Consider the following 24,857-nt stretch of genomic DNA (forward strand, 5'->3'; position numbering starts at 1 on the left):
CAGGTCTGGCCAGCATGGGCTCAGGCATGTCCGGCTGCAGGGTGGTGACACCTCTGGCCTCCTCTGGGATGCTGAAAGACCCGGTTTGAGCAGCCGTTCATCGAGCCTGGCTGCCCCCATCTCCATTTCCCTGAGACTCAGAGAGGGGAAGTGACTTGCCCATAGTCATCCAGCAAGGGGGGCAGCTGGTGCCCCCCAGGCTTGTCAGACCCCAAAGCCCATGCTCTTTGGCACATAGGTGCTTTAGAGTCAAGAGACTTTTAAGGACTCCTTGGGCACATTGGCAGAGGAGGAAACTGAGGCCTGGGTGATGGAGTCTGTATTTCCCAGTGGACCTGGGATGCTTGATAAACATTTGAGATCTGAAGACCCACTGTGTGCAGCGCTGTGCCACAAGCCTCATGTCCATTGTTATCTCATTTGGTCCTACCCCGGCCTCATGAGTTGGGTACTATCATCACCCCCATTTTACAGAAGGGAAAACTGAGGCTCAGAAAGGTTGATTCTTGGGCCAAGGTGGCACAGGCAGCAAGAGTAACAAGAGCTGATAATATTTTTGGTTCTGACTGTGTCCCAAGACTTGTTCAAAGCACATTCATATAGAGCAGACCACCCTCCTCTACCGTGTAGGTATCCTTAATATTGTCATTTTGTGGATGAGGAAATTGGTTTCAAGGTTAAGCCACTTGCCAATATCACTCAGGTGCACATTCATGGAACACCTGCTGTGCACATCGCATGTGATGGGCTCTGGGGCGCCCACCTCTGGTCCCAGGCCTCTGGTCCTCCACACCAGTTGCGTCCCCCAGTTAACCGCAACATTGACTCCCAGTCACGGACTAAACAAAATCAGCCAATGGTCATGGAGTTCCTCAAGTCCCAGGTGCTGTCCTGTGCCAGTAACTGGAGTCTGACATCTAACCCTAACCCTCGTTAAAACCCAGATCCCAGGCAGAGCGGTGACTGTGCCCGCCAAGTGGGCTGCCTTGACAGGTAGTGAGCACCCCATCACTGGGAGAAACCAAGCAGCGCTGTAATGGAGGAAACTTCATACTCAGGTGAGAGAACTCTCTGAAGCTGACCCTGGCAAAAGCAAGAAACCTGACCTCCTGATCTCCCACCTAGGAGGGGAAAAGGGCTCCTGGGTCCCTATCTGTGAAGAAGAGTGAATTTTTAGCAAAAGCCCAGCACTGGAAGGAGGTGAGCCCTGACTGGGTTTCCCGGCACAGAGCCAAGAGAAGGCAGGAGAAGGAAGCTGTGGGTCCCTCCCTTCTCTGACTCAACACGCTCACGACAAAAAAAACCCAAAAAACAAAAAACACCAGCTCCAGTTGGTGCACTAGGAACCTGAGAGAGAGAAGACCACGTGAAGGGGACTCAGAACAAGTGGAACTCAGCATGATGACTCCTCACAGCCAGGCTGAGGGAAGGCGGCCTGTGGCTGCAGTGGGGCACCAAGGTAGAGCTTTGGGGGGCCCTGGAGTGGGGTGAGGGATGAGCTCAGATATGGGGAAGAACTGAGACCCAGTGTCTGGTGTTTAGGGTAGGAGCTCAAAGTAGGGAGCAGGCAACAGGGTGAGGGCTGGGGGTCGGGGGGTGGGCAGGGGAAGGGGGACCCAGTCTTCCTGAGGTGATGCTGGGAACCCAGCATTGGCGGGGGGTAACTGAATCCACACAAGGGAGAAGGGGCACAGGTGAGAGCTGGGTCGGGGTCAGCCACCTGAGGAGGGAGCCTTTGGAGGAGGGGGTCTCACCTCCTGGCCCCAGACCTGTCTCTATGGCCAGTGTCTCTCTGGCCCCAAGTCAGGCTCGCTGGCCGCTAGAGTGTGGGCATAAGGAGCGGCCGTCATTGGGCTGGACCAGCAGAGGGACAGAGTCAGAGAGGCACAGACACAGAGATGGACAGACAAAGATCGGGGGCTATGGTTGCCGACGGACATGAATGCGGCATGTAGAGAAAGTGTCCAGAGGAGGCTGGGGGTCCACTGAGACCCTCTGCTTCAGTGTGGGCTCTGGACAAGCTCCTAGGACTCTGGCTTTCTGGGTTTTGGGAAGCTGGCAGAGCCGGAGCCTAGCCTCACCCTGCGTTCCTCGTTGTTCCCCCCGACTCCTGGCAGAGTTTCTGAAACTTCACAGAAGGCAGAGGCACTGCTGCAGGAGAGGGATACAGCTGTTGCTGCTGGGGCTGGTGGTCACAGTTCTATGCGCTGGGCTGCTGGCTCTGATTCTCCTGTGGCGTGAGGACACCCTCAGCCCCACAGGGCCCCCTTCTCGTGTTCCCTCACAGACCCCCACTCTCAGATCCTGGGGAGCCCAACATACCCCTCAGAGCCCAATTTCCCCATCGTGTCTCCCACCGTGTCCCCACCAGCCCCTTCCCATGCCCCTCCCACCCTCCCTCGAGGGCACCTTGCCCTGCCCCAGGACACCAGTCTCCCCCCCTTTCGGCACCTCCCACACGGTATACCCAAGGTCTCCATCCCCCGCTGGCAGGTGGGGTGTGGATGGATGGAGCACCTGAAATATCCTTCCTCTCCTCTCCCTCCCTCTCCCCAGATTGGGAAACTGCACGAAATCTGAAACAGCTGGAGGAGGCCACTGCCCAGAAGGGTACGGAGGGGCCAAGGGGGGCAGGGGGACCGGGCTCTTCTCCTGCTTCTGCCACTGACTGCTGTGGGATGAGAGGGAAGGTCTGGGCTCCAGTGTCCTCCCAGGATCTAAGGGTCAGTCTATGCCCCGCAGGGGTGTGAAAACCCAGAGACTCTTGGAGGGGAGGCTTTGAGAAGTGCCTGATGGAATCGTACCTAACTGCTCCGTGCTTCAGCTTTCTCACCTGTAAAATGGGCCTCATTTTAGCGCTCAGAGGCAGAAAGAAGCTAAGACTTTCAAAGGGCTCAGAACTGAGTCCAGTGAGTTTTCGAGAAACGCCTGCTGCTTTTTTATTTCATTCTGGCTGGGGGAGGGGTACACACGTTCATTGGATTCTTGCCTGCACTTTCCTGAGTACAGGCAGACCTCGGAGATATTGTGCGGTTTGGTTCCAGAGTAAAGCGAATATCGCAATAAATATTGCACACGACTATTTTGGTTTTGCAGTACATGTAAAAGTTATATTTATACTATACTGTGGTCTATTAAGCGTGCAATAGCATTAGGTCTAAAAAAGTGTACATACCTTAATGTAAAAATACTTTCCTGTTAAAAAATGCTAATCATCATCTAAGCCTTCAGTGAATCATAATCTTTATGCTGGTGGAGGGTTTTATGCTGAGATTTCAGCAATTCAGTCCCATCTTCAGGCTCCACTTCTAGTTCTCTTGCTGTTTCTACCACATCTGCAGTTCCTTCCCCCACTGAAGTCATGAATCCCTCAAAGTCATCCATGAGGGTTGGAATCAACTTCTTCCAAATTCCTGTTAATGTTGACAGCTTGACCTCTTCCCATGAATCACCCATGTTCCTCATGGCTCTAGAATGGTGAATACTTTCCAGAAGGTTTTCAGTTGACTTTGGTCGGAACCATCAGAGGAATCACCATCTATGGCAGCTATAGCTTTACGAAATGTATTTCTTAAAGAATAAGGCTTGAAAGTCGAAACGACTCCTTGATCCATGGGCTGCAGCACGGATGTTGGATTAGCAGCCATGGAAACAACATGAATCTCATTGTCTATTTCCCTCAGAGCTCTTGGGTGACCAGGTGCATTGTCAATGAAGAGTAATAATTTGAAAGGAACCTTTTTTTCTGAGCAGTAGATCTCAACAGTGGGCCTAAAATATTCAGTAAACCGTGTTGTCAACAGATGTGCTGTCATCCAGGTTTTGTTGTTCCATTTATAGAGCACCGGCAGAGTAAATTTAGCATAGTTCTTAATTGCCCCAGGATTTTCAGAATGAGAAATGAGCGTTGGCTTCAACTGAAGGTCACCAGCTGCATTAGCCCCTAACAAGAGAGACAGCCTATCTGTTGAAGCTTTGAAGCCAGGCATTGACTTCTCCTCTCTATCTATGGAAGTCCTAGATGGCGTCTTCTTCCAATATAAGGCTGTTTCATCTACATTGAAAATCTCTTGTTTAGTGTAGCCACTTTCGTGAGTTAGCTAGATGTTCTGGAGAACTTGCTGCGGCTTCTACACCAGCACTTGCTACTTCCCCTTGCGTTTTTATGTTATGGAGGCGGCTTCTTTCTTTAAACCTCATGAACCCACCTCTGCTGGCCTCACATTTTTTTCCTGCAGCTTCCTCACCTCTCTCAGCCTTCATCGAATTGAAGAATATTAGGGCCTTGCTCTGGATGAGTGAGGCTTTGACTCCATGAAATGTTGTGGCTGGTTTCATCTTCTATCCAGACCATGAAAACTTTCTCCCTATCAGCAATGGGGCCGTTTCACTTCCTTACCATTTGTGTCTTTACTGCAGTAGCATTACTAATCTCCTTCAAGAACATTTCCTTTGCATTCACAACTTAGCTGTTTTGCACCAGAGCCTTAGTTTTTGGCCCATCTCAGCCTTTGACATGCCTTCCTCACTAAGCTTCATCATTTCTAGCTTTTGATTTAAAGTGAGAGACGTGTGACTGTTCTTTTCACTTGAACCCTTAGAGGCCACTGTAGGGATATTCGTTGACTTCATTTCAATATTGTTGTGTCTCAGGGGATAGGGAGGCCAGAGGAGAGGGAGAGACGTGGGGGAACGGCCGGTCGGTGGAGCAGTCCGAACACACAACATTTATCCATTAAGTTCATATATGGGCATGGTTCATGGTGCCCTGAAACAATTACCAGAGTAACATCAAAGATCACTGACCACAGGTCATCATAACAGAAACAAGCATAATGAAAAAGTTTGAAATATTGCGAGAATTACCAAAATGTGACGCAGAGACACGAAGTGAGCAAACACAGCTGGGAAAATGGCACCGATAGACTTTCTCAATGCAGGGTCACCACAGACCTTTGATTTGCAAAAAATGTGATATCCGCAAAGTGTAATAAAACCGGATCTGCCTGTACTTGTGCCCCTGAAATTAAAAACAGTTTTTAATTGTTTTTAAATTAAACAATGGCTGTGGCCATTGTGATTATGTGACAGGGGTCCCTGCTCTTGGGCCTGGGGTAGGGGGGATTCTCGGACCTGTCTTCCTGGCTCCTGAGGACCAGTCTTCTCTCCTGCCTCCCCAGTCTCTCAGGTGTCCAAGGACTTGGAAAGACACAAGGGCGACCAGATGGCCCAGAAATCCCAGGGTGAGTGACCTGAGCTAGGGTGGATGAATGAACACGTGGACACAGGGCTCCAGACCACCATGAATTGCAAAATGGGCAGGTGACCCTAAAGACTCAGGCGAAGAGGCCAAGGGGGGACTGGGGGGTGAGTCTGAGAACTTTCTTACCACCAAGTCCCCTCCCCTGCAATCAGCTGCCCAGATGCTGCAGGACATGGAGAGAATCCAAGCTGAACAGAAGAGAATGGAATCTCAGGGTGAGAGATGGGGGTGGGGTTGGGGGGCTTGGTCCTAGAGCCATGGGGGGCTGTGGAGCTGGGGGCCAGGCTCCGGGACTCTTAGTATCATCCCTGACACCAGCCCTGCCCCCCACCCCCATCAGAATCTGAGCTCTCCCGGAACCTGGATGGTCTTCGAGCTGACCTGAGCAACTTGAAGTCCCACAGTGAGCCTCAGGGGAGGGGGGCAGGGAGGTATGCCTGGATTTGTGGCCCCCAAATTAAAAACAAACACATTGACCCCTGCCCACTCCCCACCCCCCCGACCTAACTACCCAAGGCTTGAATGAGAGGCGCGAGGCCTTGGATTCACTGGGGAGACTCCAGGAAGAGGTGGGGAAGTTGTGGATGGAGATACGCGAGTCCGTCGGTGAGCAATTGCGTCTGTACCCGTGGGGGCGTCGGTGCATGCGGGTGACAACATGGGTGTGTGGCAGTGTGTTCCGAAGTGCAGTAGAGGTGTGAGCGTGACAGTGTGGATGGTGTGTGCTCACGTGTGCGGCAGGGCCGATGGGCGACACCTGAGAAAGCCCTTTCTGATTCCAACAGCTCCCCTCCACCGACCTGGGTGCGGGGCTCCCACGCTTTTTCCCTCCTCCAGGAAAAGCTGTCTCGCATTCACCATTGCTGGGTCCTCTTTACTGATCTCGTCTCCACTCGGGGGAGGGTCGTGGGTAGGATGCCCTCAGCCACAGCCCTTCCGGAGGATTGTCTGACCCAACCAGGGGGCGGACGGGGGGATCACCTCTGCAGTAGTGGGGACCAGGGGGACCATGACATCTTCCCCAGGGGTGGCCGTGATAGAGGCAATGCTGGCAGTTCCGAGGGTCGTGGGGGTGGCGCCAGCAGGCTGCAGAGAGAGCAGACATTCGATCGCTGTGCCTTTAACCTCGGGTGGGACCTGGGTATTACTGCCTGAAGTCCCCACCCCCTTGCCCCTATCTACCCTTGATTTTTGGCCTCCCACCTCTGGGAAGCCCCAGCTGGGTCAGAGAAGAGGAAGGATCTCTGCTCCGTGTGGAGGAGCGCTGTCTCCTGGGACCCAGTGTGGCTCTGGGAGTCCCAGCAAGAAACCCTGCTGTGCTCCTCCCGGGAGAGGGGGAGGGGGGATCTGGCTCTCGCTCACCCTGATCCCCAGTCAGTCCTTGAGTTCCTCCCCCAAAGTCCGGCCCCCATGGCCTGGGGTCTGGGTCCAGCTCTGTGGCTGTCTCTCGGTGACGGTGTGACACAGTGACACAGAGCCAGGGCACCAGCCCCAAAGTTTTCTTGAAGGGACCAGAGATGCTCTCTGTTGTGGTTTTGTGTTTTTGTTTTGTTTTGTTGTTGTTGTTTGCCGCACCTTGAGGCACGTGGAACTTCCCCGACTAGGGATGGAACCCGTGCCCCCTGCAGTGGAAGCTCGTAAGTCTTAACCACTGGACCACCGGGGAAGTCCTGAGATGCTTATGTTTTCATGCTGCTCCCCCAGAGGGCTGCCTACTGGCTACTGTTTGATGTGGGAGAAGTCTCCCCAGGGCTCCTCCAACTGCTGTGGACCCCAGACCCCTTAGAAAAATTCCACCCAAGCTTTGGAGCCCTCCATGAACTTCACTCTAAGAAATTCTATTTTAAACCACGAGTGAGTCAGTCCAGTAACAGTGGTTTTAGCCTCCCACCTGGGAGTGGCGGCAATGACGGTGCCTGAGAGTGTCCTTGGGTCTGGGGCAAGGGGAGAAAGACCAAGGTGGTCCCTTATGGAGGCCGTCAGGACCCAGCCCTCCAGTCTCCTCCTACCCCGTCCCATCCCCACCACAGGCTCCCCTGACCAACTAGAAGAAAATCGTCTCAATTTCCCAGAAAGCGTCCAAGAGTGCTGGTTTGGGGGGTGCTGGCAGCGACAGCGGCCAGAGCTATGACTGGGGGGACGCGGCTGTCGGTGGGGACAGCAATGGGGAAAGTGATGCTGGCGGTCTTGGCCTCAGCCCTGCCGTCGGCACCGGTGACTAAGCGTGGCTGAGCTGGTGTTGGTAAAGGTGGTGTTGGCTGTGGTGTTGGTGGTGCAGAGATGCTGCGGGCCATCGTGGGCAGCTGCAGTGATGATGACGTCAGCATCAGACCTCCAGGGAAGGAGGCAACCTGGGAGACCCTCTGTTAGGCCCCGGGGTGGATCTGCTTTCAGCCCAGACCCCAGGAGAGACGCTGTCACCCGCCCTGCCCATGGTACCCACTGCACCCGCCACGGCACCCGCCACGGCACCCACCGTGGTACCCCCCCACCGCTGCCCCCCTCAGCCTCTCCTCCACAGGCTCTGTGTGCAACATCTGCCCCGAGGAGTGGATCTATTTCCAAAAGAAGTGCTACTACTTCGGTAACGGCACCAAGAAATGGATCCAGGCCCGGAACGCCTGCAGCAAACTGCACGGGCGGCTGGTCAGCGTCCGCAGCCAGGAGGAGCAGGTGGGCCTGGGCTCTGAGGGGAGGACACAGATCCCCGCCCTGACTTCCTGTGTGGTGGTGGTGGGGGGAACCCAGGCACATCTCCCCAGCCCTGTCCTGCTCCCCAGGACTTCCTGACCAAACACTCCAACAAGAGGGGCTCCTGGATTGGCCTTCGGGACCTGGACATCGAGGGGGAGTTCATCTGGATGGACAGTAGCCCCCTGGGCTACAGGTGAAGAGAGGGGAACGCAGAGGAGGGGCCCTCGGAGAAGGGGGACCTTTCTGTGATGCGAGGGGAGTGTATCTGGGGGCATGCGTCCCCCCGGGCTGGGTCTTGGGGAGCTTCTGGATGGCAACCGAGGGAGACGGTCAGGGTTTGGATATGCAGGCTCAGACTGGGGGGAGGGTGTCTCTGGTCTGCAGGGACTTGGGGTGGGAATCCAGGGATGGGGTGGGGAGGGCCCAGGCTTGGAGGGGTGTGTCAAGGCTGAAGGCAGTGGGGACCCTTCCCCGTACCCCGTCCTCTGACCTGAAGCCCCCCGCTCCAGCAACTGGCAGCCGGGGGAGCCCAACGACGCGGGCCAGGGCGAGAACTGCGTGATGATGCAGGGCTCGGGGCAGTGGAATGACGTTTTCTGCGGCAGCTACCTGAACAGCTGGGTGTGTGACCGGCTGGCCACGTGCTGAGCGCCCGCCCGCCAACCCGGCCCTGTGTCCCCTGGGCTGTGGACCCTCACAGCCCCCTGCCCACCCGCCAGCTGCACCCCTCTGCATCCCTCTCCCACCTCGAACACGAGAATGGCCGGGCCCACAGCAGGACCCTGAGGACCCCCAACAAACGGAAGCAGCGGACTCATCCCTGGATCCCCGCCAACACCCCGGAGGGCCTGTCCCTTGCCCCTCAGCCCAGCTGGCCGTCACCACTGCCCTGCCCTCAAGTGCTCGGAGTTCCCACTGTGAGAACCTCTGCCCGCAAGCCTGGAGGCTAGAAGCCCTCTCCTCGCCTGGCAGCCTGGCCTTCCAGGGAGCAGCGGAGGACACCTCAGACCCCAGCATGCTTCCTCCATCCCCACCTCGCCATCTCTTGGCACCAGAGCACAGAGACTTCTGGCTCAGGTAGCCAGTGCTCCCTGCCCAACCTGCATCATGAAATGGGGTGATGATGGCCCCTCACACTGGCCCCTCCTCACTGGCTCTGGTCTCCAGGCATGGAACATGGGAGCTGGGAGTTCCAGAGCCTGGTGTCTGAGGCCACCTCTGAGTACCAGGAACTGAAGTGGCATTTATACCTCCCTAGTTTTTTGGGTTTTTTTTCCTACTTTATTACAAGAAGCATTTACTAGGCAGGGCCTGGAGATGAAGACTCTGGGGTCTGATGGAGCAGAGAACACCCCTAGACCCCCAGGAATATTGCAGGGCAAGGCAGTGGACCGCCCTGAACCTAGTTCCCAGCCCAGAACAGGGCCCAGTACACAGAAGGGTGGAGAGGCCAATGGGGAGATGGCCAGGTCACCTGGCGGCCAGTTCAGGTCCTGAGCTGCCGGCTCCACCCCCGCTCAGGCAGCACCAGCTCCAGGCTTGGCCCAGGTCAGCCCCACACCTCCGGGAGGCTGTGGAAAGAGGCAGACCAGGATCTCAGGATGCCCCTGGTTAAGTGCCTCGCTGCACACCCCACCCCCAGTTCCTGGCCTAGAAAAGGAAGAGTCAGACATGGTCACGTGATTCTTGGGCCCACTCGAGAAAGAGGAATCCATGAGGAGAGAACCAAGCTGGACCACCCAGGACTCTGGGCGTCAAGGGCCAGACCAAGCCCCAGCCACGTGGACCAGGATGGGGTGGGGACCGAGTTGGCCCCTTGCAGTGAAACATGGGCTAGAACCCCCAGGCACCTGTTAGCTCTCTCCAACCCCCACCCCTAGATTTTTGTCCCCCTCCAGACCTCTCCTCGGAACTCCAAGCCAGCACACAGCTGCCTATCCTGCTGCAGCCTTGGTGTAGCCCCTGTCCTCGCTTGCCCAGGTCTCCCTATTCACTGCCCCAAACCTCCCAGAAGTTTCTTTCCAGCTCAGAGAAAATGCCAAAGTCCTACAGGATCCTTTGTGATCGTGTGAACCCTTCCCATGCGCCATATCTCAATTTCACCCACACCAGCCTCCTCACTCTTCCTTCAACTTTCAGGCTCACTCCCACCACAGGACCTTTGCACATGCTGCCTCCCCCACCTCCCATTTAAAATGACATCTCCTGACTCCCCACGCCTTTTACCCCACTGTATTTTCTCACCACAGCACTCTTCTCCTTTCAACAGAATGTGTAATTTACCGATCTGTTTGTTTCAGGTTGGCAAGGGCCTTTGTTTTGTTCTCAGCTGTGTCCCCAGAGCCTGGCACATAGTAGGCGCTCAATAAATATTTGTTGAATTAAATTAATGTGAGACCTTCTCTCGGAACCTGCTTCGGGGGCCTGTGAAACAAGGGATGATGCCTGCCTGGTTCACTGAGGGCTGGTGCTGGGTTCGTCCTCCTCACTCCCCCCACCCCACCTATCTGGGGGCTTCAGTCCCAAGCATCCGAAGTCAGAGCCGCTGTGATGGGAACCTGCAGGACCACGGCGGCCGGTTCGTTCTCTCGGTCCTCCCCTTGCCCTAAACAGGTGCCTGGCTACACAATCCTACAGCTTGTTCCAAACCTTCTCCCTTCTCCACGAGTCCCTACGCATCTTCTACAGGAAGCAACGGACCCTGGACCCTCCTCTCGCAGCTCCCAAGCTCTCGAGCATCCCCTGGGGACCAGCCACCTCTCCTCCCCTCCTGCCCTCTTTTTCTAGGGCATCTTTTACTGTTGGGACTCTGGATGGAGCTGGTCCTGCCATCCCTACCTCCTGCCCCTCGCTCCTGCAATCTGGCCCCTGCCCCAAGGGGCCCCGGAAGCCACTCTCACTAGGGTCCCTGAGGACCTCGGGCTGCTCAACCCAAAGGTGACTCCTTCAGCTCCCTCTGAAATCCAGCTTCCCAGGTACCACAGCCGCTGGCTTTACATCCTCTAGGCCTGTGGCTTCTGTCTCTGTACTGACACTGCCCCCTCACCCCAGATTCACGCTGCTACCCTGGCCATCCCCTCTCCCAGCTGCCTTGGGCCCCCCCCCCGGCCCCCAGCCAACAGCCATTTCCTGATCATCTGTGCACTACACAGTGGTAGTTTCATTTATCCTGTTGACACACACTACCTTCTTTGCAGTGTGCTGAGGTCCACCTCTTGCTGAGATGACTGAAAATGCCCCTGACCAAGCCTGGCGCCCACCCCCCTCGCCGCCCCATCTCCCCATCTCGTGCTGCCCTCCGAACAGCAAGTTGAAAAGCTGCACCCACTCCACCCTTAAACCCTGCTCATAAGCAGTGAGGGGGACCCAGCCAAAAGCACCTGAGATTCCCCTTCAAAACACACTTGTTCAGGTCTTGGCCAGGGGCGTCGGGGGGGAAGCGAAAATGTGAAGAAATTTTCCCCTCCAAAGTCCTGAAGGGCTTTCATTGGGCTGGCGGGAAGTGTGAGGAGTGATCAAGAGACCAAGGGTGGTGGGCAAAAGGGCAGTTTGCCCGAAATGTAATTGTTTTCCTTTTTCAACAAGGAACGTGTGTTCAGGTAACGGGGTCATGTGTTTAGAGATGAACCGCAAACTATTTTAAGCACCCAGATGACTTTTAAGTGACCCCGCTTATTTCCCCTTGAGAACCAGGTCTCTAAGGCCAGGGTTCTCAAAGTGCAGCCCCTGGAGTTATCAGAAGTTCCTAGGAACTTGTTAGAGATGCAAATCCCCGGCTCACCCCGGATCTGCAGAATTGGAAACTCTTGGGGGGTGGAGGGGGGCAGCCGCCCCAGTTTGCACACAGGATTCCCCTGGGGACCTCGCTAAAATGCAGACTCTGAGTGGTTAGTCTGGGGTGGGCCTGAGGGTCTGCATTTCCGACAGGCTCCTGGAGGATGCTGACACCGAGGCCCAGGACCACACTTTTGAGTAGCAAGGGTCTAAAAAAAAAAAAAGGGTTGTGGACTTCCCTAGTGGTGCAGTGGTTAAGAATCCGCCTGCCAAGGCAGGGGACACGGGTTCGAGCCCTGGTCCAGGAAGATCCCACACGCTGCAGAGAAACTAAGCCCGTGCGCCACAACTACTGAGCCTGCGCTCTAGAGCCTGCAAGCCACAACTACTGAGCCTGCGTGCCACAACTACTGAAGCCCGCGCGCCTAGAGCCCGTGCTCTGCAACAAGAGAAGCCACTGCAATGAGAGGCCCGCGCACCACAACGAAGAGTAGTCCCCGCTTGCCGCAACTAGAGAAACCCCGCGGGCAGCAACGAAGACCCAACGTGGCCAAAAATAAGTAATAAATTTTTTTTAAAAAGGGGGAGGGGTTGACAAACAATCACCCTCTGTTTTCTAGACACACAGCTACTCCCACTCCTTAACCTACTGCTGTCTACAGCACAAAGTAGTTGGACAGAGGCTGCTGGGCGCAAACTATTCACTCTCTGGTCCTTTACAGAAAAAGTGTGCCAGCCCCTGGTCTAAAGGAGTCTCCCTTGGCCTGATCCCTCCACCTTGATACCCCGCTCCGCACCTCCTCAGCCGAGGGATGCCCTCCAACTGCGATTCCGGAAGGTGCCAGCATTCTCCCTACTGCAGCCATACCAGCAGCTCCTTGGGCCTGGTTTATCTTCCCTCTGCCCCCACCCCACCTCCCCATTGTACTATAAACACACTTGGGGGTCTTCCCTGGTGGTCCAGTGGTTAAGACTCCACGCTCCCAATGCAGGGGGCCCGGGTTCGATCCCCAGTCAGGTAACTAGGTCCCACGTGCCGCAACTAAAAGATCCCGCATGCTGCAACTAAGACCCTGGAGCAGCCAAATAAATAAATATTTTTAAAAGTAATAATAATAAATAAACACGCTTGGGCCTTGGCATCCCTCAGCAGCCTGAGGCAGGGGTCTGGGTCAAGGTGTTTGTTTTTGTTTTGTTTGGCCACGCTGCGGGGCTTGCGGGGTCTTAGTTCCCTGACCAGGGATTGAACCCACACCCTCGGCAGTGAAAGAGCCAAATCGCCGAGTCCTAACCACTGCACCGCCAAGGAATTCCCAGGTCAAGGTGTTGAGCGAATCTCTGAGGCCCTCACACAAGACACAAGACACGCTTGGGAAGGGGGCTATCTGCATCCTTTATCGGGAGGGGGGGGGGCAGAATCAGCGGCCCTCCAGGGCCCGGTCTCGGGCGATGACCGCCTCCTCGAACTTGATCATGAGCGTGGTGCCCTTGTGCCAGTGCGCCGTGACCTTGGCGGGGAAGCCACTGTGCGTGAGCACCGCCTCCACGATGCCAGCCGTGAAGCTGGCGCAGTTGAGCGTGCTGTTCTCCTTGGGCACGGAGATGTAGGTGTTGATGAGCGGCTCCCGCTCGATGATGTAGAAGGTGCGGGCGTCGTCATTGGCCTGCTCCAGCTTGTCGGCCTCCTTGCCGAAGAGTGCCTTCCACACGGCGCCCTTAACGAAGAGCAGGGCGCCCAGCACCTTGGTTTCCCGCCGGGCGCCCTTTTCGCGAGCCACCAGCGCATCCAGAACGCGGGCGCCCACCTGGCGGCCTAGCGCAGCCAGGCGAGCCTGCAGCTCTGCCACAGAGAAGACGCGGCTCTGGCAGTGCTGCACCAGCTCGGAGAAGAGCAGCGCGAAGGCGCTCAGGCTCACCTCGGTGCGCGGCCGGGCCAGCGCGCGCTCCAGCAGCGCCGACTTCCCGCGCGTGAAGCGCGCCTCCATGCCGCCGCTGCCCTGCGAGGAGACGAGAAAACGTGGGTGTCAGAGGCGGGAAGGAGCCCCTCTCAACCACCTCCCTTGTGCGCTCCATCAGTGATTTCCCACGTGGGAAGAGAGAAGTAGAAGGAAAGGAGGTACCCACCTGCGCGTAAAGCATACCTCCCTTACGCCTAGCCAGCGACGGCCAAACGGGAGAGGGGGTAGGCTTGTACCCTAGGCGAGGAGAGGATTTGGGAGGGAGGGGGGTGGAGGGGGAAGGTGGGAGGAGAGACAAGAGGGGGACCAGAAGGGGGCGCTCGAAACCACCCCCTCAACCCTCGAGTTCCAGGTGATCCTTGTGCGTTCAAAGCACCTTCCTAAGCCCTCCGCCGCCTGTACGATAACCAGAAAACTAGTGCGTGGGGAGGGGGGCGTCAGACCTAGGGCAGGAAGGGGACGAGGATGGGGGGCCGTGAGAGTACACTGGCAACTATCCCTCCCCCCGCCATGCGCTCCAGCAGCAACAGCGCTGACTTCCCTGGGTGAAGAGAACTTCCCTGCCTCTCCCCTGCGGAAAGTCAGAGAAACTGGGAGAGAGGAGTAGGGGGTGTGTGGAGACCAACGGCCAGGAGGGTTGGGGGCTTGGGGAACAGGCAAGACACATGGGTGAAGCCAGGAGAGGATGCTGGGAACCCTTCCAAACCCGCACCCTCGGGCAGCACCAATTTGTCATGCACGAAGCATGCCTCTTTGAGTGGGCCTGCGTTTGTAAAAAGACTGGAGGGGCGGCCAGGGAAGGCGTTGGGAACCCCCCAACCCGCGTGCTTTCCACCGTGGAAAGAGGGAGGGGGCGGACTGTCGGACCCGGAGGTCAGGGGAGCCAGGAAGGGGCGCAGTGATCCTCCCATCCCAGGGCGTGAAGCCACAGCTGTCGGTGGCGAGAGACCCGGAAGGGGGTTGCTGGGAAAATCCCTAGGGGATGCTGAGACCAAAAAGAAAAAAAAAATGTGGATCAGCGATGGGAATGGCAGCGGGTGGGGCGGGGGGTAATCCCAAGGGCTCTGAGACACACAGACCCCTGCTAAGGGTGGGGTCGGGAGGGGTAACTGAGAACCCCGCCCCCACTACGCAGGGACCGGGCCAGAAGCCGGAAGGGTCTGGGGATGCTGAGAGGGCCCCAACCAGGTCTGCGTGGGGGATGAAAAGACCACGGGAGGGGAATCTCAGGAGCTACAGGACGCCCCTGCCCCGGTGCGCAGCTGCCTACATGGGGACTGCCCAGCGCGCGAGAGGGGAGGAGGAGTGTTGAGACCCCTCCACCCACCTGCCATGGGGTTGGTGAGCTAAGCCGTGGAAAGACCGGGATCCCGCGACCCCGGCCCCGGCGTGGACCAGGCAGAGGAACAGGGAAGGAGCCCACCCTCCTCGTGGTCCCCCGGGGTGGGCCGAAGAGGGATTTCGGGGATCGTGGACGCCGAGACCCTGACCCAGGACCCAAAGACCCGCGGAAAGGGGTTGGGGACCGGACGCGGCACGGCGCCGGGAGGGGCGGTGGCGGGCGGGGTCTCACCGGGACTTGCGGCAGCCGATTCGGCCGAGCTGCTTTACGGCGCCGTAAAAGTCCCGGCGTGCGCAGGCGCCGAGGCGGGACGGGCGGGGCGCGCTCTGTGATTCCCGAGAGTGGCCGCACGGGGGCGCGCGTGTCCGTGCGGCCCTACAGAGGGGTGCGGCCCGGGCCAGGGACCTCGCTGGCCTTGGTTGGCCCGTGATCAAGGGGACAGTGGCACGGGTCGTCCATCTGCTCAGGAGCACACATTTGATGATGGGCACATGTCTCTGTCTTGGGAACATGTGCGTCCTCGGGCATATGTCTACTTGTCTCAGGGGCACACGTATGCCCATGCACACACACTCACCGGTCTTAGGGACACACATATGTCCATGCGCACATGTCCACTTGTCTTAGGGTCCATGCGCATGTCCGTGGGCACAAGTTCTCAGAGGACGTACATCCATGAGCCGTGGGCATAGTACACTTAAAGGCATGTGCGCTCATGAATACATGCCCTGTGGACAGATATATTCACGAGCACGGTACATACTCAGGGGCTCATACACCGTGGGCCCATGCACACTTAGGGAGACATTGGACATCTCAGGCCACAGACCCTCATGGGCACACACTCAGCGGCGCAGAGACTCAGTCGCTCCCAGGGTACACATTCATGGACACACTGGGACCCACTGGGGACACTGGTTCTCATGCCCCCTCGTGCCCCCAGGGTTCCTGGCATACGTCCACGTGTTCACCGTGTGACCTTTCTCATTCTCCGAGTCGGAACACTTACAGACCCTCCCTACCAGGTTCCAAAGCTCCCCAGCCACACCAATAACAGATCTGAAAGACGCGTTGTTTCCCCTTGGCCTTTATCATCATGAATCGCGGAATGTGAGTGCAGAAACAAATGGACACATACGGGTCCACGCTCTGAACACCCTCGGTGGCATAATCAGGCACACTCGTGTTGACACACACCTGTTCAGGCCAGCACAGCGTGACAGGTGGTTGTGACAGGGCACATACCCACAATTACAGTGATACATTCCCATGGTGTGCCCACCCCACCCCCTCACGCCTCCATCACGCAACATCCCGCAGGACACACATGTGTTTACGCTGAAATGGGCACGTGCAACACGTGTCACCAACACCCACACCCACAGTGACACACTTCTGTGTCACAGCCACCCACGGAGACATGCATTACACTCACAACAGGCCGCAATACACATGTGCATCACATGTACAGTGACATAGGGGTGCACACCACACTCGCTATGACTCCCACCTTCAACATTCACCCATAACACCTTCCTGTGGGAAACACTGAAATACCCACCCTCCGTGAAGTGCTTACCCCGACACACGAGCACACATGCCCACACGCAACTCCACAACACATTCACCAAGACACATGATTTTCTACACGTGGGATGAAGCGCAGCATCAGACCAGGCTGGGGCCCCCATTTTCCATCTTCACCGAGAGGTGCTATCTTGTCCTCCGAGGTGCAGCCAGGGCTCTGATGTCTTTTCTTTTATTGAGGTGTGGGCTCTGCGGGGTGGGGGCGGGGTGAAGGGTGGAGACCCGAGGTCAGACAGATTCCACTCTTGAAAGAGAATCTGGGGCCAAATCCAAGGGGGCCCCTCATTCGCTTCCCCTGGACCCAACTTACTTGGATTTGACATCTTCAGCATCTGGAGGATTTCCTGTAATGTAGTCTTGATTTCGTTTATGTTTGAGACTGGGGAGAGACACGAAAAAGCTGAGGTGGGGCTTTCTTAGCTTTATTGGAAGCCTTCTCCCTGCCCGGCCCCCAACCTGGGGTGCCACACAGCCCATGTACTTGGAGTTCCCATGCATTTATATACTCCCCAAGTGACTTGGAGGGTGACATCCATCACCTCGCCAAACCTTGTGCTCTGGAAGGGCAGGACCCCTGCTGTCCCCTCCCTCGACTCCCCAGCACCCAGCCCAGTATTGGGCATGGAGGCAAATTCACCCAGTGGAGGTCTCTAAGGGCACCTGTCGCCAGCGTCCTCAGTTTCTGGTTCCCTTCATGGACCTTGCTCTTGACCATGTCAATGCTCTGCTTGGCCGCCTTGATGCTCTGATCGACATCGCTCCAGCGCTTCTTTCCCTCCTCCTGGCACTCTCCCACCGAAAGAGAGACTGCGGGTGCAGATAAGGGCTGTCTGTGTCACCTCTGCTCTCCCTACCCCCACCCCGACCCAGGTCCTTCCCTCACCGTTCTGGAGCTCCCTTTTCAAGACCAGCAGCTCCTGGGACATCTCGGAATCTGTTCAGGATGGGGTGGGGAGGCCAGAAAACCTTAGAATCGCCTCAGGTCTGCAGTTGAGAGCGGCACTGGACCGCCCCAGGTCCTGGGAACCCCTCCGCACTGCCCCAGCCCCTTCCTCCACCACCAAAACAAAACAAAACACTCACTCTTCACCAGGACCAAGACTAAGAGGATGACGCAGGACACAGCGAGGAGAACATACAGGTTCATCATGGCTCTAGGCAACCAACGGGGGACCTGGGCAGGGTCGGGGGGTGGCTTGGACTGCGCTGGAACGGGGGTAGAGGCAGGACAGGTCATCTCCAGGGCCCAACACTGCCACTCAGACCATCAGCGCTGACTGTAACACCGGGGACAGCTCTTCACCTACACCCACTGTTCCCGATACCGTAAGCAGCTGAGGTCATCAACAACACTGCCACCAACGTGCACCCCGGCCAGTGCCGCCAGCAACTATCCCTAACGCTGTCACCATCACGCCCCCCTTAACATCCCTGTCACCAACCCCCACCAACGTCAATGCCCGTTGCTGCCAGCATTGTTTCCATCACCAGGACCTCATCAGCACCCTCATCAGCTCTGTCTAGGTGGTTCTGTCCCAATCCACCACGTGGTCCCCTACTCACCATCACCAACTCCCAGACCTTCAGCAGCACCTCCACCGGCACAATCACACCATCATCATCACCACCTCCTCAAAGCTACCCACCCCCACCGCTGTCACACACAAACCCTGATGCCACCACACCCCACACCATTGACCCTGACCTCCACACACCGCCCCTTGTCCCTCCCACGGGCCCCTCCCAAGGCTGTGTGATGTGGGCTAGTGGGCGGCTGCTTACCCTTATTCTTGGCTGGTGAATGACTGCCCTTTGGCTGGTGCTGGGTTTTGAAGATGATATTCTCATAGGCAGGGTCATCTGCACCTGTGGGCAGGTCAGTGAGAGGGATTGAAGAAAGCTGCCGAGAGCGCTGGGGCAAGGGTGAGGGTGGGAGAGGGGTCTCAGACGTCTTGGTTCACGGAGCCCTGCACACAACAAATTTCTGGGTGTAAAGATAAGGAGTGGGGTACTAAGATCTACATCTTGATTAAGTGGAGAGGATGTGAGTGAACATTTGGGTGATTAACAGACACACACACACACTTTGGGTGGGGGAAGGCACCCTCTGGCCCCCACTTTCAGCTCTTTACCTCTCCCATCCGAACCTCTCCCTCTTGACCTCTCCCCTCCCCACCCAAGGTGTCTAACCTTCTTTATTGTCTGGGGACCCCCGTTTCTTGTCTTTGAAGGCTGCCGCCTGCATCTTGATCTCCTGGTTCATGTAGCTTTCCTCGGCCTCCGTAGTCCCCAGCCTGCCAATTTGTCTACACACAGCCCCACCCACCAGAAAGTGTCTGGGCGGATGAGGAAATCTCTGGGTTGGGGTGGAGGAGAGGAAGGAGAGGTCAGCCTCCTCTTTTCAGGGATGCAGGACCCTCCCACCTTGGGACATTCTCACCCCAACCCTGGCTAGAGAGGGATCTTAGGAGACCAGAGGTCTCAGGGAGGACCAAGAAGAGATGCCCATAGACCCAGAAACAGAATAGAGTGGTCAGGAACTTGGGGTAGAGGTGTTAACTAATGCAATGGTGATCATCATATTGCAATATACAAATGTATCAAATCAACATGTTGTACATCGTAAACGTATGCAATGTCATATGTCAATTATATTCAATAAAATAAGTTTTTTTAAAAAAGAGGATGGTCAGGAACTTTACAGGAAGCTGTGTGTGTGTGTGTGTGTGTGTGTGTGTCTACCTGGGTAAACCTCATCCTCCTATCTCCTCTTGCTCTCACGGGAGATGCTGTGGTACCCCAGAGTCCCACCTTTGGGGGCAGGGGTATCCAGCCTTGGAGGCAGGATTCCTAGGTCCCCACACCTACCTTCCCGCTGCCCTAGTCCCACCCTTCAGCTCCACCCTGAGAAGTTCTACTTCTTCAAGGCCCCTTGGAGGAGAGGAACGGATATGAGGCAATGGGACTAACCACTGGAGCTCCACCCCTACATCTGGGACTGACGCCAGACATCACATTGACCTAACCCTGGAAGTAGTTCCTCCTCCAGCTGGAGACCCCTGACAGAGAAACACTCAGAAACACACTCACCCTCATCCACACATCTGCTCGCCTACCCAGACCCACACACACACTTGCACACACACACTCCTGAATACCCCCAGTCGCATATCTGCTCACGTGTACACGTGGCATGCTCATTTGCATGCTTATACATATTCATGCGCGCACACTGTCTCCACTCTGTCTAGGCGTCTTAAATCTCTCTTTGTGTCTACCTGACCTTGAGAACTGGGGATTAAAATGAGACAAAGTATGTAAGGAATTTTTTCTTTAAGTCTAGAGCGGTGCCTTCTGATAGAAGTATAATGTGAAACACACGTGGATTTTTGGCAGGGTTTTTAAAAATTGAAGTATAGTTGGTTTATAATATTATGTTAGTTTCAGGTGTACAGCATAGTGATTCAATATTTTTATAGACTATACTCCATGGCTATATTTCCCTGTGCTGTACCATATATCCTTGTTGCTTATCTACTTTATACATAGTAGTTTGTATCTCTTAATCCCTTAAGCTTACACTGTCTTCCCTCTCCCCACTAGTAACCACTAGTTTGTTCTCTATATCTGTGAGTCTGTTTCTGTTTCTTTCTTTTTTTTTTAAACTATCTCATTTTTTAAAAAATATTACTTTATTTATTTATTTATTTATTTATTTTTATTTTATGGCTGTGTTGGGTCTTCGTTTCTGTGCGAGGGCTTTCTCTAGTTGTGGCAAGCGGGGGCCACTCTTCATCACGGTGCGCGGGCCTCTCACTATCGCGGCCTCTCTTGTTGTGGAGCACAGGCTCCAGATGCGCAGGCTCAGTAATTGTGGCTCACGGACCTAGTTGCTCCGTGGCATGTGGGATCCTCCCAGACCAGGGCCCGAACCCGTGTCCTCTGCATTGGCAGGCAGATTCTCAACCACTGCGCCATCAGGGAAGCCCCTGTTTCTGTTTCTTTATATACATTCATTAAAAAAATTTTTTTTTAGATTCCACATACAGGTGATAACATACAGTATTTGTCTTTCTCCGTCTGGCTTATTTCACTAAACATAATACCCTCCAAGTCCATCCATGTTTTTGCAAATGGCAGAATTTCATCCTTTTTCATGGCTGAGTAATATTCCATTGTGCGTATGTATGTGTGTATATATGTATATTTATATACATATATACACACATATATATCATATCTTCTTTATCCATTCATCTGTTGATGGACACTTGGGTTGCTTCCATATCTTGGATATTGTAAATAATGCTGCTATGAACATTGGGGTACATTTATCTTTTCAAATTAGTGTTTTCATTTTTTTGGATATATACCCAGGAGTGCAATTTATGGATCATATATTAGTTCTATTTTTAGTTTTTTGAGGAACCACCATAATGTTTTGCATCGTGGCTGGACCAATTTACATTCCTACCAACAGTGTATAAGGGTTCTATTTTCTCCACATCCTCGCCAACATTTGTCATTTGTAGGCTTTTAGATAAAAGCCATTCTGATAAGTTGAGGGGATATCTTACTGTGGTTTTAATTTGCATTTCTTTAATAATTAGTGATGTTGAGCATCTTTTTATGTGCCCATTAGCCATCTCTATGTCTTCTTTGGAAAGATGTCTGTTTAGATTTTCGGACTATTTTTTAATCAGTTGTTTGTGAACCACATGTTTATTGAGATATTTTACCTTTTTTGGGGGGGGGTACTAAGTCTTCAAAACCAAACGTGTATTTACACTTAAGGCACATTTCAACTTGGACTGGCTACATTTCACTGCCATATTGGACAGTGCTGGTCTAGAGTATTATAATTTTCTCCTGTTACTGAACTCAGGTTCGGCATCCCGCCACTCAAAAGCCGATACTCGAGAGACAAGTGTTGGTTGAAAAGAAAAGGTTGCTTTATTCAGGAGGCCAGCAACCTGGGGAGAAGGCAGACTCATGTCCAAAAGACATCTCCCAGCTGCCGATCAGGGGGCAAAAGCTTTTAAAGGGGAGTTTCAGGGGTGGATAGATGGAGGGAGGGGGCTACATGCAGAGACAGTAGAGTCGGCTCCGACAATCACCTTGAAGTTGGTCATGCAGTGGTCTGATCAATTTCATCTGGATTGTTTTAAGTACAATTAATCTTCAGTTCCAGGGTTGGTTTGTTCCCATTTCCTTGAGGCCAGTTCTCAAAATTGTGTAAGATGGGGCAGCTTATGTCATGGCTACAGACTGGTCATCACGTAGTTAACTTCCCCCACCTGGTAGGGGTTTTGGTATCCACTAAGCAGCTCAAAGCCTATGGCTCAGAATATTATCTATAGCCCTTGAGGAGGAACTAAAGGTCCTGACTTTGCTTAATGGCAAGACTATTATTTTGTCCTGTTTGACTGTTTTCCTTTGCTTCTGCATTTTTTCATTTCTCTGATTAAATTTATTCTTTGGCTAAAGTTTTTCTACAGACAAGAGGCAGGCAGAGGACATGGGGGGAGGTGGTGTCTGTCCTGGGAAGGCCCCGTAGGGTCCTGCTCTGTTACACTCCCTTTGGAAAAAATAAGTTTAAAACTTTCTCTGTGTGGAAAGTGAGTATGTTTTAGGTTTAAAATATGTGATTAAATTCTAGATAACTTTGGAATGGTCCCCGAGATCTGGCTGGTGAGGATAATGTTCTCTTTCCTAAAGTATTGCCAATCTTGTCTGTTCAAGGACTATCAATTTAATAATGATTAGATGCCAGCTCCTCCATCTCCTCTTACAAAGAAGTCAGCCATTGAGAAATGTGACCCCGCCCCTGCTGATGTAATAGCCACAGAAGAGATGGACCAATGGGGAACTGGCTCTGCTCTGATGGACAGGCATAGGGGCGGGGCCGTGGCATTACACATTTCCCTGGCTCCGATGAGGCTAAGACCAGGCTCCAGCCCTCTGGACTTTGAGAAAAAGGTAGTCCCGGAACTGGAAACCCACAAGCAACCATGTCATGGTGGCCTAAGAGGGCTCCATGGGGTTGCCTGACCAGATCCTTTCATGGAGCAACAGTCTCGATTTTCTTTTAAGAAAGAAAATGTGTCCTAACCAGGTATTGGTTTAGGGTGAGCACATGATCCAGGCCCAGCCAATCAAAGTCCAAACTTTGGCACAGGGGTGGGCAAATGAGCCAGACTCAACCAATGAGACTCAGGCCGGAGCCTTTTGGGATTCTTTCGTTTGCTTGTTTATTTTGGTTGTGCCAGCATGCATGCGGGATCTAGTCTCCTGACCAGGGATTTAACCTGGGCCCCCTGCATTGGGAGCACGCAGTCCTACCCACTGGACCACCAGGGAAGTCCCCAAGCCTGAGGCTTTTATTGGGTTAACCAGGAAAAAGGGCATTCTCTCTTTTTTCCCCTTTGTCAGACTGCCAGGATATAAGCCTGGTGCTGTGACAGGGGAGAACTTGCTTGAGAGTGAAGCCAACACTAAGGAGAGCAGACCTGACAGGGAGTTGGGTCCTGGAGACATTATCTGAGACCCTAGATTCAGCCATACCTGAGTCTGTTGTTCTAACCCTGAGCCTCTCAGTTACATAATCCAGAAATGTCCTTCCACTTTAGCTCGAGCTAGCTTGACGGGGGGGTGGGGGGGGGGGGTGGGGTGGTGCGGCACCTGCAACTAGCACAATCTTGGCTACTACAGGGGGCTGGGCTGCTGGCAAATGAAGAAAGAGGCTTAAGAAGGGGCTTTGCCTGCCGAAGTCTGCACTCTGAGACAGGAGGACGACTGTGTTGGAACTGAGACCTCTAAAGAGGCTCTTCTTGGGGTCCAGATACAGGGGGACAATTGTGGGTCTTGGAGACAAAGAGGCATTCTCATCAGGGTCAGGGGACAGTGAGGGAGCGGGATGGGCAAGGTACTACACTCACCCTCTCTGGTCCTTAACACTCTTCTGATGCAGTGGTCCCACTCCAACCCCATGGCCAAGGTGGGGTTAGGAGGGAGGACCTGGGAGGGGAATCCCTGGATTGGGGTCTGGTGGGCTCCATGGGCACGGGGAGTGTTTGTGTGATATCAGCTCACGACTACCATGATCAGACAGGTGGGTGTACCATCATAGGGGGTGGTTGTCAGTGGGAAGAGAGTCCAAAACATCCTGAAAACCACAAACCCACCCTGTCATCCATTCTCCAGCCTCTGGAGTGTGCTGCTGGGGTCTGTGACGTCTAAGTCTTGGGCCCCTCTTAAGACTGGCCACTGGGGCTTCCCTGGTGGTGCAGTGGTTAAGAATCTGCCTGCCAATGCAGGGGACACGGGTTCGAGCCCTGGCCCGGGAAGATCCCACATGCCGCGGAGCAACTAAGCCCGTGCGCCACAACTACTGAGCCTGAGCTCTAGAGCCCACAAGCCACAACTACTGAGCCCACATGCCACAACTACTGAAGCCTGTGCACCTAGAGCCCGTGCTCCATAACAAGAGAAGCCAGGACAGTGAGAAGCCCGCGCACCGCAATGAATAGTAGCCCCCGCTCACCGCAACTAGAGAAAGCCCGCGCACAGCAACGAAGACCCAACGCAGCCAAAAATAAATAAATTAATTAATTAAAAAAAAAGAGTAATTAAAAAAAAAAAGGACTGGGCGCTAAGTGTTCTGAAGTCTCTGTCTGCATCTCTCAGGGGCTGGATTTTGAGACTCCTGGGTTAAGATTCTCAGGAAACCGGACCTTGAATCACCTGGATTTGTGCCCGCAGCAATGTTGAGGATTTGCCTTCTAGGGCTTTGACTCCAGACAGAGACCAACGTCATCCAAGCTGGGGTGGGGACTTGATGTTGGAAGCACGAGTGTCTGTCCAAGGCATACATGTGTCTATGTGTCCCTAGGTCCCTCTCCACAGTGGGCATGTGTGTGTCTGTGGGCGTGGTGTCTTTGTGTGACAGTGGTAACTGGGTTGTGTACTGTGTGTGCACATGGCCATGTGTAACTGTGTACATACGTGTAGTGTGTGTACCTAGGTGGTGTATTCACCTGTGTGTGTGGTTATTTATTCAAGACACTTTCCTGAGCACCTACTATGTGCCATGCTCTCTTCTAAGCACCAGGGTACACCAAAGAGCAAACAAGTCCCCTGCCCTGTGTTTTCATATTTGAGTGTTCATGAGGGGTACGCATGTCCCTTGATGCAGGTGGGGAGTGAGGGATGGCGCTCCAGACTCTGGACTCAGCAATGG

At 54.4% G+C, this 24,857-nt stretch overlaps 3 protein-coding genes across 5 annotated transcripts; 1 reads left to right on the forward strand and 2 right to left on the reverse strand.

Moving 5' to 3' along the window:
- Window positions 1-1,036: 1,036 nt before the first annotated feature.
- Window positions 1,037-8,605, forward strand: FCER2 (Fc fragment of IgE receptor II). 2 transcript variants are annotated; one of them, XM_036848605.1, is made up of 10 exons: window positions 1,037-1,058; window positions 2,118-2,237; window positions 2,557-2,610; window positions 5,181-5,243; window positions 5,416-5,478; window positions 5,604-5,666; window positions 5,780-5,869; window positions 7,785-7,936; window positions 8,044-8,150; window positions 8,467-8,605. In XM_036848605.1, exons 1-10 carry the CDS (start codon window positions 1,037-1,039, stop codon window positions 8,603-8,605), a joined length of 873 nt encoding a protein of 290 aa, XP_036704500.1. The 2 variants fall into 2 exon arrangements, with proteins under 2 accessions (XP_036704500.1, XP_036704501.1); XM_036848606.1 differs by lacking the exons at window positions 2,118-2,237; window positions 2,557-2,610.
- A 4,499-nt stretch (window positions 8,606-13,104) lies between these two features.
- On the reverse strand, window positions 13,105-15,317 carry TRAPPC5 (trafficking protein particle complex 5). 2 transcript variants are annotated; one of them, XM_036845431.1, is made up of 2 exons: window positions 15,263-15,317; window positions 13,105-13,728 (listed from the first exon to the last, which is right to left on the reverse strand). In XM_036845431.1, the coding sequence occupies exon 2, from the start codon at window positions 13,714-13,716 to the stop codon at window positions 13,150-13,152; it is 567 nt and encodes a 188-aa protein (XP_036701326.1). In that variant the 5' UTR covers window positions 13,717-13,728; window positions 15,263-15,317; the 3' UTR covers window positions 13,105-13,149. The 2 variants fall into 2 exon arrangements, with proteins under 2 accessions (XP_036701326.1, XP_036701325.1); XM_036845430.1 differs by lacking the exon at window positions 15,263-15,317 and adding an exon at window positions 13,856-14,459.
- Window positions 15,318-16,179: 862 nt separating this feature from the next.
- MCEMP1 (mast cell expressed membrane protein 1) lies at window positions 16,180-19,542 on the reverse strand. Its single transcript, XM_036848607.1, has 8 exons — window positions 19,487-19,542; window positions 18,809-18,974; window positions 18,401-18,484; window positions 17,702-17,824; window positions 17,502-17,552; window positions 17,279-17,425; window positions 16,929-16,997; window positions 16,180-16,807 (listed from the first exon to the last, which is right to left on the reverse strand). The coding sequence occupies exons 2-8, from the start codon at window positions 18,879-18,881 to the stop codon at window positions 16,791-16,793; spliced, it is 564 nt and encodes a 187-aa protein (XP_036704502.1). The 5' UTR covers window positions 18,882-18,974; window positions 19,487-19,542; the 3' UTR covers window positions 16,180-16,790.
- Between the last annotated feature and the right edge of the window lie 5,315 nt (window positions 19,543-24,857).

Source organism: Balaenoptera musculus, chromosome 3 (genome assembly GCF_009873245.2).
Source record: "Balaenoptera musculus isolate JJ_BM4_2016_0621 chromosome 3, mBalMus1.pri.v3, whole genome shotgun sequence".
NCBI classification, from domain to species: Eukaryota; Metazoa; Chordata; class Mammalia; order Artiodactyla; family Balaenopteridae; genus Balaenoptera; species Balaenoptera musculus.

Bases quoted from the DNA above. Each gene is read 5' to 3' on its own strand.
- MCEMP1 (XM_036848607.1), bottom strand. From the start codon at position 18,881: ATGAACCAGGAGATCAAGATGCAGGCGGCAGCCTTCAAAGACAAGAAA. The intron at 18,485-18,808 runs GTTAGACACCTT...ACCTGCCCACAG, and splicing joins GTCCCCAGACAATAAAGAAG to GTGCAGATGACCCTGCCTAT. The intron at 16,998-17,278 runs GTGCCCTTAGAG...GTCTCTCCCCAG, and splicing joins ACTGAGGACGCTGGCGACAG to TCTCAAACATAAACGAAATC.
- FCER2 (XM_036848605.1), top strand. From the start codon at position 1,037: ATGGAGGAAACTTCATACTCAG. The intron at 5,667-5,779 runs GTGAGCCTCAGG...TAACTACCCAAG, and splicing joins GAGCAACTTGAAGTCCCACA to GCTTGAATGAGAGGCGCGAG. The intron at 5,870-7,784 runs GTGAGCAATTGC...TCTCCTCCACAG, and splicing joins GGAGATACGCGAGTCCGTCG to GCTCTGTGTGCAACATCTGC.